This window comes from Sitodiplosis mosellana, unplaced genomic scaffold, assembly GCF_009176505.1.
Source record: "Sitodiplosis mosellana isolate CC-2019 unplaced genomic scaffold, AAFC_SMos_1.0 Smas_scaffold_3, whole genome shotgun sequence".
NCBI lineage: Eukaryota > Metazoa > Arthropoda > Insecta > Diptera > Cecidomyiidae > Sitodiplosis > Sitodiplosis mosellana.
This window is the reverse complement of record NW_022595246.1, coordinates 341,709-354,424: the sequence shown is the minus strand read 5'-3', so window position 1 is coordinate 354,424 and position 12,716 is coordinate 341,709. Positions and strand designations below refer to the sequence as shown.

General features: G+C 37.6%; 1 protein-coding gene across 1 annotated transcript; it reads right to left on the bottom strand.

Moving 5' to 3' along the window:
- Positions 1-5,819: 5,819 nt before the first annotated feature.
- LOC129565977 (vitamin K epoxide reductase complex subunit 1-like protein 1) lies at positions 5,820-12,282 on the bottom strand. The gene is made up of 4 exons (XM_055441455.1): positions 12,054-12,282; positions 7,993-8,223; positions 7,778-7,887; positions 5,820-6,299 (listed from the first exon to the last, which is right to left on the bottom strand). The coding sequence occupies exons 2-4, from the start codon at positions 8,163-8,165 to the stop codon at positions 6,028-6,030; spliced, it is 555 nt and encodes a 184-aa protein (XP_055297430.1). The 5' UTR covers positions 8,166-8,223; positions 12,054-12,282; the 3' UTR covers positions 5,820-6,027.
- Positions 12,283-12,716: the final 434 nt, after the last annotated feature.

The window sequence follows — 12,716 nt, the reverse complement described above, 5'->3', positions numbered from 1 at the left end:
ACAACAGAGCGCAGAGAGACACACGAAAAATAAAACCATACACATAACACACGAAAGTGAAGCAAAAAACAAAACCACATTCGGCTTGCCGTGTTGTGCGCTTGTGTGAAAGACAATAAGGTAACATACGATCGGTGAATGAAAACAAATCACTTGCTCAGCTGCAGCGGCAACAGTAGAAGCGGACCTGAGCGCGAACGAAGTAGTTGAAATACCCGTAAAATATGAATAAGTTTTGCCAACGAAACAGCGATCCAGTGACAACAACAACAACAGCAGCAGCCGTAGCAGCAGCATCGACAGCACAACGCCTGATCGTCAGGTTTTTCTCGCACTCACACACACGCCAAACCGATCACAATTTTAATGTATTCATTTAACAGCTTGAATGAATGAAAAACCACAAGCCATTGGTGCCGTACGTTTATTTATGCCAACATTTCGCATCCACAGTATCAATAAAATCAATCAAAATAATTCGATAAGTGTGATTACAATTTTGCATGATCGGACGTTTTTTTTTAATCGTCATACACAGGTATTTCACATCGGATAATGTTTCGCAGTCGATCATTTGCATATGTGAAGTGACATGCTTTCATGCACATATCATTGCGATGCGATTAGAATTTGCGTTGTTGACATCGAAAGCGAGAGAGAGAGATAGAGAGAGAGAGATAGAGAGAAGGGCAGACAGATAGGTGAATCGAATACGGCGGTGACGGTGGCGGCAATGCGTCGATGACAAACCGCCGCTCGATGCCAATTTTGTGTTCGTTTGATAAATGGTTGGAAACAAGTATTAAAACGGTTTCACATGTAGCAGCCATTATCTATGCTTCACAGTTCTACCTGTTTATACAGAGAACAAAAAAAACACACACACAGCACACATTCGCCATAAGTTATTTCAATGGAAAATATAGTCAGTTTTAGTTTAGAAAACAGTTTGCGTAAACAAGAGCGATAGACAACAGTATTTTATATTTAAACAAATAAATTTTAATGCGATCGAATCGTTTGATGCTGCTGCTGCTTTTTGCTGTGTTGTGCATTGTGTTGTCTATTGAGGATTGATGTATGGCGACGATGACAATGACGCCAATTGAGAGATTGATGAAAGCAGCCACTTCTAAATGAATATTGAATAAGTACGTACACAACATATAACCTGTTGACCGTACATCGAGTACATCCTATATGTATGTAATGATCTCAAATGAGAATGATGTTTGATGTTTACATTGGCTTGGCGTTTTGTACTCTGGTACCTTCATTCAAGTTTTATTTATATTTACAAACACCATTTCCAGTACGGCTGACAGCACAGGCGCACACTCATACTCTATTCTCGCCTAATGAATAAATAAACAACGAAAAACCGCAAAAACTGTTGACGAATCTATTCCGAGTCATTCATTCATCGACTCGATGGCTGGATACACCACATTTCACTCCCAAAAGTGACATGTCAAGATAGAAAGAAAAACGATCAATTATCAATTGACACATACAAAAGCCAAGTTTACAAATCATTTGAGGTTCGACCTAGTTTGTAGATTGGCTTTTCCTTTCGTTCTAATAAATTACTTAGTAAGTAAACTTACGATATTTTTCGGTAATTGTTGATAAAGCCAATCAATAGAGAATTTAATAGACTTATCCATTAAATTTTTATTTCGTAACAAAACGATTGGCATTCTGTTAAGCCAGCAATAACAATAGGAAACAAACCAAAATACATTCCATACATAATCAGGTGGATTGTTTTGCGTGAGTGGATAGTACTCAACGCGCTCAGTCAATTGCGTTTATTTTATACATATTTTTCTCAATTTGTTTACTTCCTTTTCCAATTTCAGTTGATCATATTTGCATATGGCCCGCTCATTTAGAGAGATAAACAGATTGAAGTGTTGTCATCGATTTAACACGTGAGCCAATTAGATGTAATAAGCTCTAACAAGCTGATGATGAGTTTTTTTTTTGAAATTCATTTGTCGTTTTTGTTTGCAACGAGTTTTTTTTTCTCTTTTTGTTAATGAGATTTTAAATGCTTTTTTGTGACGGTATTTTTGTTTCCATGCGTCATATTCGGATTGTGAGGTCCGTGCTCATGATTTGATTCAAACAATCAATGACAATACATCAAATCGAGTGATTTTTTTGTTTCTTCTTGAATTAAAATGGGCAATTTTCCACGTCCAACTGATTCGATGGCCGCCAGATTCTTGTTCTGCTCAAATTGTCAATTTCGTTCAAAATCGCGTAGGCAACACCGTTGTCAGTGAACTCCGTCCACCTATACTCCATATTTTAGCTCAGTCGAACGAAAGTCACCCGAAATCAGTGCAAAAGAACCAAAGACCATTTCGCAGCTAAACGAACAGATCCGACGACTTAACATTATTTTTTTTCTCCATTTGAATTGTTTCTATTCATCCTACACTCGTGTTGTCTTTCTAAGCTCAATATTGCGTATGGTGGTTTTATAGAGTTCGCAAACCACTTTAAATTAAAATTGTCCAAAGTGAGACACCGAATTGCAAGCGAAAAGAAAACATACACGTCGGTTGGACGACGCTAAATGAGCGAGTTGTGAGACGGTAAAAAATAGCCAATGACATAAACTTGGTATTTGAAACTGGAAGCAATGACAGAGATGCGAAACGCAGAAGAGAGAAAAAAGAGACGAAACTCGGCTAATTCCCACGCATGTCACTTTATCTACTTATTCGCATATAAACGACTAATTCTTATATACGTATGCGGGCGATCTCAGCTCGGTTATAAAATAACGACGCACTATTTAGTTTAAAACATCCACTGTCTTTGACTCCCATTTTAATTGCATGTTTTTACTTAAATCAACAAACCGAATGAAATGCACGGAGGAGAGCAGGCGCATATCGTTTACCTGTTTGAAAAAGTAAATCGACAACAGACGCGTACTCTGTGTGATGCGCCAACTGTATTTCGATATTGACCAAAATGATGTAAGCTTCGGAATACGGTTTTTCTTCGTTAATTAAGAGTTGGGCCATCGCGTTGACATGAATGCCGAATGTGCTCGGAATTTCAGAAACAAATTTAACCCAGAGTGAAATGTGAATGGAACGAAGAATTAATTAATTCAAATAATGTTGTCCCAGTCTGGTTTGGGAAACAAACAAACGAACAAATACACACACTGCAAATCATCTGGAATTGGAATTGGACTTTAGACATGGTCGTCACGACCATTGGTACGGTGTACTCTTTGTGAGTGTAACTGATTCAATTGTGAAATTGTCATCTTTTTCTCCACCATCATCCAACAAACGAACGACAGACGCATCGCTAACGACACTATTATTATTTCGAGCTTTTTGCGCAATTTGTGAGCTGTATTTGTGAGTCATTAGTCATTATTCATTATACACCGCGCATTGAATCTTCGGTATGTGCAACGGCACAGCATAGAATCCAAAAAAATTGTAACCCAAGTTGTTGCGAATAATTAGCAATTTTTTTGTAGGAATTTCCGCCGTAATCGATCGAAATGAAATACCAAATACGATCTTTAGGCGCTGGGTTTTTTTACTCTTTCCATATTGTGGTCTCTGATCGATTGACCGATTATCGGCATCGGTCGTTTTTCATCATGTTTGGCGGCGACATAAATCAGATTGTGTGAGTGCGCGCGCTCGCGCTATTAAATTGAAAGAGAAAATTACATTGGCATATTTTCTATATATACATAATGTCAGCGGCAAAAAAATGGACAAATGAAACAAGTGGGCATTTTAATGCATTTTGTGCCGCCAAATTGCATTGATTTCCAACTAACGAGATGTAATCGAACGGTTGTTGTTGTCGTCGTTTTTTCCTCGTTGAATGCACCTACAAGCTAGAAAAACCGATTGCAATTGGGAATTCAAACAGGATCTTTTGAAACATTAAGGGGATTCGATTTTCTTTCATGGCGCGTTTTTTTTCTCGTTCGTTCGTTCATTTCCTTTTAAAGTTCACTAGATTAAATTGACTAACGTACCGATTTGAATGAATTTTTCTTATCTTTACCTCATTTCCTCGTATTATGGCTTAAGACGGTTTTACTGAAAGACAATGATTAAATGCACGTTTTTAGTGCCATGCGACTACTGATATCTTCGCTGAATTGATATTTTTTCCCTTTGGTTCCGAGTTTATCTAAATGTCCGGCAAACAAAGATACAAACTTGGCTGTATCAACTGCAAACGATATAAATGGAGATTTACTCTAGGATTTACTGCGTTGTTTAAAGACAAATGCATTCAACTTTACGTTCGGAAAAGATTTATGTGCGAACCAAATGTATGCGAGCCGCAAAGTTTTTTCATTCAAATTTATACTGAAAAAAAATTATATTGTTCGCGATGACCACAAGCGCAGAAATTTATCGTGGGTACTATAATGAATTCGGAACTTCCCATTTTTTAATCATCTTTTTATTGGATGATTTTTCGCCCGAAGCCACCAACTCGTCGTCGCCGTTTCAACAAATGATCATATTGTGTTGTGTGCAAGTTTTTCGCGTGAATCGAGATAATGCCGACGATAATCAATAATAAATCAAGTTACAATGGGGTGTAATGAAATCAGAGGTGACCAGATGATTGATATGCTTTGTAATGCGATTTAACCTGACGTTGTAGCGATTAGCGTTGAAGCATGAAACAGAATGAGTGTATTGCTTGATTGTGATGCCATTGTCATTTGCATTGAACATTCATCTTTCCGACAAATCACTTTGTGCATCCAGAATCTTGTTGCGCAGACGAGATTTCCGAAACGCAATTCGACTCAATGACATTGATACAACTAAATGCGGAACCAATGAGATAAACACCTGAAATATTTAGCTTCAAAAATGGTTTACAGTAAGAATTTATGTCGCCAAAATATGCATCCTTGAGCAATTTCGGTGGCCCACGGTATTTTGTGTCTCGCACAAAAAAAAACAGTCAACAAGTTTCAGTCAAATTGTTTTTTTTTTATTGAAAATCCATTAAGCAAATATTTGACGCTCTACGTTGAATTTAAGTCCGCATGACGAATATCAGTGTCAATAGATTTAAGTCACTTGCTTGTATGGTGATTTGATGCCAAATATTTAAAATGATAATTTTTTTTTTGGCATTTTCATGTGCTTCGCACTTTTTTGTAATGCATTAACCGAAATGTGCATTAAAAGTATTTGCCACCCACTTGATGTGGTTGTCTCAATTCGAAACGCTTGAAATCGAATTCAGAGAACCCACTTTGATTTCAATGGAACGTGAAATGGCTTTGTCTGTTTTGTGAATGTCAACAAACTGTATTCTTAACGTGAAGAGATAGAGAGACAGAAAACAAATTTTATGAAAATGTGTCCTTCTTGACTTTGTCTTTAATGCTACGTGAAGACCCAACACATACACCTACCATATTTATTGTAAATCCATTATAATTGCCACTTCTGATCTTTGCCAGCCGATTGCTTATTTTCCTTCTTCTTCTTCTTCGTTTGTGCTCACGCGTTGTAATTTGCCAGATACTTGTGGGTTTTATCGCATTGGGTTTGTGTGTCTTCGAATTCTCGCGCCATCCATTTGATTTATGATCTAATAGAGGCAACGCATTACCTGTGTTAATTATATAACATGGCGGTATGTTTTCGATTTCTTTTCGATAATAGTCCCATAAATTTGCCCGCAATACCAATTTCGTTGCATTAAATATGCAAATCGAACCACCATACACATGTGACAAATGACCAATAATCGTCCGAAATAGAAACAGAAACAATAGATTTTTATGAATGTAATTTGATTCGTTTTAATTTAGTGATTTCGAGGTAGATGTACAAGATTTACGAATTTCTAATTCAAAATGGTTTTGGTATTTTGTTTTCATTATCATCATCTTTTTTTTGGCAAAAAAGAGAAGAAAAAATGTTTCACACTAGAAAAAGGAAATATTTGGAATGGATTTCTTATGAGATAAGCTCAAAATTAAGGTTAAAATCATTGGTCTTTTTTGGATTTTCCTTTCTTGGCTGGCGCTTTCTTCTTGGTTGTTCCGCTGGATGTGGCCGGTTTTTTGGCTTTATTTAGCCGTTGGTGACGGATGATGGTCAATGTGACGATGATGATGTTGATGATAAAGAGACCGACACAAACAAAGCACAGATTCTGAAGTTCAAAGTATGACACGTATCCCAACCATGAAGAGATTCCAATTGACAGTATCGACAGGATCACTTGTACTTTCACGACCAACGGATTCTTGGAAAAACCTTTCAAATTAATAGAAAACGAAAAAAAAAACAAACATACATTAGACAAAACAAATTGAAAACAAATGGTGCAACAAAAAATGAACAAGCCAAAATGATTATGTATGTGCAAATAGAAATTAATGACAATATTTGTAAACAACTTCGACTCCGGCTCGGAGTTAATATCGAAATATCATCGCTTTTGTGTCTCGAGCGAAAATGTAAACATGGCAAACGAAAAAGCATCAAAAATGTTTCAAACAAAACCAGAAAAAAATGAGTTAATGTAAAAACGTTGTTGTGCGCGTTGCAGCACTCAACAGTGCGATGCAATATGAACAAATACGGCTTATGTGGCATTTAAAGTGATCGAAGACGAAAAACGAAATAACAACAAGCAAATCGCCAAATCTCTTTGTAACGCCTTTTGTTTCGCTTGTTTTTCTACGTTCTTTTCACTTGTTAGCCGATTCTTTTATTTTGCTTGGCTTGGCTTGTTCGCGTCGAACGATATTTTCTCGATGACAAAAAGAAACGCGCTCCGTACATATTCAATTTGGCATTATGTATGTTTGCGTTTGAGTGCATGCTAACAACAGCTTAAAATATTCTCACACTTGCATTTGCAAAAAAATACGTAAATAGCGAGAGCTCCATTGAGTAGAGCACACTGAACGCACACGATTCGGGCTGTTGCGAATGGTGCACGATTCATATACACCAACGATTTTGCTACAAATTGCTGTTGTTGTTCACAATTCAATAGAAATATGCAGCTGAGGCAGCGTACGATACGGAATTTTCATTTCTTTGCAGTCCTTCGATTGCTGTCTTTTCTTTGCTCGGTCGTCGCGGATATGTACATTATTTGCCGTTTTGCGTTCATAAGCTCGATTTTTAATACGATTATGTAGATTACCTATAACTTTTGTTATTTCATTATTAAGCTAACTTTTTTTTCGCAAACGCGAATACAACAGCGCGGCAATTTAGATAAAAAGTAATTGTAGAACAGTGAAAAGAAATGTGTAGCTCGTTTAAACAGCTCGTGCTTGTTCAAGAGAGATTTTACACGTTTTTTTTTTGTTGTTTAAGTGTACACAGCAATACATTCCGCGGATTTTGCATTGCATACACAGGTGCTACAAGTGGTGTGCATTTGTCGCCTTATGCGTGTCATTTTATGGTTTTCGATTCTTTTGGCTTAAACTTGTTCGTTCTATTGTTCGTGCGCACGGATTGGATTTCTTTTTATGGTGTTAATAACACCGCAGCTCTTGGGGTTTTGGAACACTGTGTGAATTTATGTGGTTTCGTGTAATTTACATACACTTGATAATTTTCGAGAAGATCAAAACAAGCAAGTGGAACAAAAAAAAGAGTGTGTTGAATCGAAATAGCAATACCCCCACGCGTGTGCCCAAACACGTTCTTGAGAACCGATTTGGTGCCAAACACAATGTGGAGCAATATGTTTAGTATATGATAATTATTACCTAAGAGTGATTCCGTGGTGTAAAACATTAAGCCCCAGAGTCCGTTTGGTTGATTGAAAAACGAGTCGCTTCCAAAATATGGGGCAATCAAACCAAAACCACGACCGTATCTGTAGAACATAAGACAACAAATAAAAAACGAGGCGTTAATAATAAGCGAAAATTGGTTTATGTATGATTTGAGCATGTGCAATGCTAAACATGTTTTCACATACTCGGATTGAAGTGATTTGCTGCAGCTAATGTGTTCGCTAATATCGCACAGTGCCTCATACTCGTCATCCTCTTCCAATGTGACTGTCAAGTAGTACGAATATGCCGATAGTCCGCAACCAATGATGCAAGCAACTGCAATAAACGCCGACAATTGCTCAATCGAACCAGCCATCTCGAAGTCGGTTTCCTTCTTCTCCTTCTCGTTCGTATTCTTCAACTTCTTGTATCGTCTGCAAACGAAACGAAACCAAAGCACTTATAAAATTGTTTAAGTAAATAAAATGGACAGACACACACAGAGAGATGATTATCACGGTATTGTCGATGTCATGTGTCGAAAGTTCAAGCATTCAACAGTTATTGAGTCGCTTCGATTTGTTTTAATGCGAACGATGTGATCTCTCATGACATTGTGTGGCACAGGTGTCAAATTATGCACACGTTTATGTCATACATTCCGAAAAGCGAACGAAAAAACAGTCCTGCGGGCAATAAAGAAAATACTATCGCAACGCTACAATCTCTTGGTCTCTCACTCGCTTCGAAGAAGATGCTAGTGAACGAATTTCAACAATTGAATATGTTTCCAATGCAAAATAAATAAAAACCCCTTAACGATGATCGCAGTGAGCGGATGAATGATGCAAAAATATGTTGAACGAACGAACGACGATGATTGCGATGACGACGGTGGTAAAAGCGCCGTGAGCAAGAAATCAGAGTAGATTTAGCATGCTTTGAGCAGAACGCTCATAGTATATGGTTCGTGTTCACATCGGTTGTCACATCAAATCTTCAACGCGATGAAAAATAATGTTGTTATTGGCTCATCGTGCTGGCTTTCTCTCTCTCTCTCTCTCTCTTTCTCGTAATACTTGCTGCATGTTCATTCGGCTTGATAATAATTTCCTTGTCGTGGCGTTCAGCGCCTTTGCGCGTTGATTACAGGTAAATAAATAATATCAACGGAACATGTTATGAGTACAAGATCCAATAAAACTTTGCCTGTGAGTGTGTGTGTGTGTGTGTGTGTGTGTGTGTTGATTTAACCATTTGGCCTGTCATATGGAATTGTGCTCAGCAGAAACATACGCTTTTATTTTGCTCGGCCTGTGCCGTTGTTCCATGAATCACAATTCACACCCATAATAAACATCATACACATGCACACTTCATCTCACTCTCTCGCTCTCTCTCTCTCTCCCTCTCGTGTGTACGCGTCCACGCTCGCTCACTCAACCAAATGAATGAGAGCGACGGGAATTGATTTTTCAATAAAATAAATATTTTGCATGACTTCAGGCGTTTTTCGTATAATTTGCACTTCGTTCCGAAAGGAAATTCCAGTCAGCTGAAACGGTAGTGTTGGGAATTCAGCCAGAGAAAGAGAGTGTGTGTATGCAAAATGTGAAAGGTTAAATTAATAATGTTTGTATATGAGTGTGGTTGAATTTGGCATCGGTGTCGGCAAAAGAGCGGCACCATTTCATCAGCTCTCACATCAGTACACACACACACGCCGGATATTTCATTGCAACTGAATCATTTGCTCAGTGACATTGACTTTTGGCACGTTTCAACGAGAAAGTGAATTGCAAGTAGCAGCATCGCAACCGATTATTATTTAATACAAGGAAATGGAGAGACTCCTTTGCTCCGAATCTGCATTCATTGCGGGCATGGCATTTGCATTTGGTAAAATACGTTATGAACATTCATATAAATGAGATTTAAATTACAATTTTTGATCGAATTTCAAGTAGATTATTAACTATGTACTTCAACTTTTGAATATTGCCAACATTTGCATGGGGGGAACATGTTCATTTTACTGTACGTTCATTCGATTTGTTGATTTAAAATGCAATTATATTTGTTTGAAGCTAATTTCAATGTTCGTTTTACGGCAATATGGTTGTCGATGCTGTTGCTGCTGCTGCTGCTGCTTATTCACCCAGATCCAATTCAATTGAGCTTCGATTAATTTTTGAATGCAACAGCAAAGTGAAAATCGATTGAATCGAAATATTGTTAGTGCCCCTTACACGCACGCACACACGCATTCAGTGAATACCATTCACTCATCGGTTCTTTCTCACAATCTCTACCTCTCCATCGCTGCGCTGGCCGCTCTGACTCTTTGACAAAACAAAATTCGATTGCGATTCAATGTGCAGTGCATTTTCATCGGTGGCTATCTCTATTAAATCGCGTCTCTATTTTTCGAAGCGGTCAATTTCAGAGGTAAAATTAAATAAAGTGAAACTGATTTGTTCACGCACGCGTTTCGATTAGATTTTGATTAGCCGCGAAATGGAATTTGTGGAAATTGAAACGAGCGGTACGGCAAACGAATTAATTCAGGTGGTTATAGCAGATGTCGGATCCTGCACAACATAGTAACATTTTTATTTGTATGAAACACGCTTAATCCGCCTCATAAAAAGCACCATTCATTTTGATAAAGGTAAACAAGCAACCGCACAGATAATGCCAAAATGAAATAGAGCGTGACATCAATCCAAATATTATCTTTCAACTGGAAAACACTTTTCAAGTCACAATCCATTAATGTGCGTTGTCAAAATGTGCCCTCAGATATACTTCACGCAAATGGTTCAGTGCTAAATTAGATGATGAAGGAAACAAAAGGATTTACGTGTCGTAGTAAAAAGGTTGGCGAATAAATTGTCGATTCTCGTAAAACTGATAGCAAAACTGAACTTTGGCTGATGTGATTCTCTGAACGGTGAAGTTTCCGAATTGCTTGACGACGGCGAAAATTGCCTGAATTTCCCAACTCATTTTTTTTTTATGAAATAGCTAAATAGCGGAGATTAAAATGTATTTTAAGTGGTAATTGTAGAAACCACGTCATTTTAAGTCATTAAAATGTAGCTGAAGTTTCTGAATAAACCAAAGTGAAAACTTTGATCCGACCATGCCAATAAAATGCTATGATGTTCAAAACACGTAAAAATTTTACGTAAAAATTCTATTTTTCCGCGTCAAAGCTAAATCGATTCATGTGTGTGTCGGCAGCAAAGGCTAATGCCTTACTGAAACACTGGTGCCACAGTTTAGAAGCAGTGAGAGAGAATTTATCGGTCGAGTGTACTTTGCGACAACATTATGTTCGACGAGACTCGTTCGTCTGTGTGAGCGTGTGTGTGCGTGAACAGTGAACACAATCCAATGTGCATGTGGTTGTGTATGTGTATGTCGTTTGTTTATATCGTTTTTGTACTCTATTGTACTACTCTCAACATTGTGCAGGGCTGCAACTGTTTAACTGAAATAAATATTTAAATCGATGCTCAATAGCGAATCTCAAGTGACCTATGTTTTTTTTTCTCGACAGCAAAAATTATGGCAATTGCTGGTCTGAAGTGTTGGTTTTGTTTCGTTTGTGCACGACGAACGATTTTTTCGTGTCGATAAAAAAAAACACACTTGAAATTTAAATCAAAAGGTAAACTGGACTGTATTCAAAACTGAGTGTAACACATGTCAGGTAAGCTGAACTGAATTGAGAGAGTTGGTACCAACAGAAGGAAACTGAACTGAGCACTGAATTTGTCTAACGATTTTTTTGTTGTTGTTGTTTGGATTTGTTTTTGCTGTTTCGTTCTCTTTGCACAATTTTGATGGTTATTAGCAATGTGATGCCGATTAACGTTTTTGCGATTCAAAAACAAAATGCTTTATTCGGCTTAATTTGTTTCGACTTTTTCAGAAATTATTTCGGAATAATCGAAATTTTTTCGGTAAAAAAAAATCCACATAATTCGATTCTTAAAACAAAACATCAAACTGAAACAACAATGAGGGCCACTTGAACTTTTGAAAAATGTTGAACATTTTTGATATACTAATTGCGCTAAAAATATGCACCGTGAACATCTACTTAATAACCTTAATATGAATCACCTTGAAGTGGTATTATCCAAACCAGAACAATTAAATCCCAATTCCACTAATCACACAAAATTGGCAAAATGAACGACGCAATTTGCCAAAAATATAACGTAAAACCACTCAATACAAAATTTGAAATTACCTGGAAAAATTGTTTACGTCGATTGAAAATCGTTCACTTGAATGTGAAATCCCAAAAAGTGGATAATATTATTTCGTTGGTGGATGCGAAAATGCGAATAAGAGAGTGTACACGCGAAAAAAAAACCGTTGTGCCTCAGTGATGTGAGATTTGTTTTGTTTTGCGCTTGGAGACGCCCGAGTGTGCTGTTTGCCTTCACGTTTGTTTATGATTACTGTTATTATTTCGATTTCATTTGATGCTAAAATCGCATCGAGGGGATATTTTCGGCTTTTGAACGATGGCAGCACTGCATTCGGCATATCGTCCATATTAAGCAACTGTAAAAATATAAAATATACCAAAAAAACGACATATACACACATACACACACACGCGCCAGCAGTCACCGTCACACTCACACATGCACATGGGCAAACAAAACTTTACATTGTCAGCAGTTGTAACGAACATCGGCAAAGAAAACACACATACACAAACGTAGTGTGTTGTTGAAGAGAGCCGTTGACGCTTCTCATACGCACACAAACGCAACACATACACACAACGACCACCACACTCGTTCGAATGTAACGTACAAAATGTGTCGATAACTGCATGTGTGGTGAAAATGTTGATCGTTGCTGCTGTTACGGCTGCTGTGTAGTTGTGCAAAATACGCTG

What these genes read in the sequence shown, in the direction of transcription:
- LOC129565977 (XM_055441455.1), bottom strand. Translation starts at nt 8,165, where the DNA reads ATGGCTGGTTCGATTGAGCAATTGTCGGCGTTTATTGCAGTTGCTTGC. An exon ending in AGCAAATCACTTCAATCCGA is followed by an intron (nt 7,888 to 7,992) that starts GTATGTGAAAAC and finishes TATGTTCTACAG; the next exon opens with ATACGGTCGTGGTTTTGGTT. An exon ending in CACCACGGAATCACTCTTAG is followed by an intron (nt 6,300 to 7,777) that starts GTAATAATTATC and finishes TTAATTTGAAAG; the next exon opens with GTTTTTCCAAGAATCCGTTG.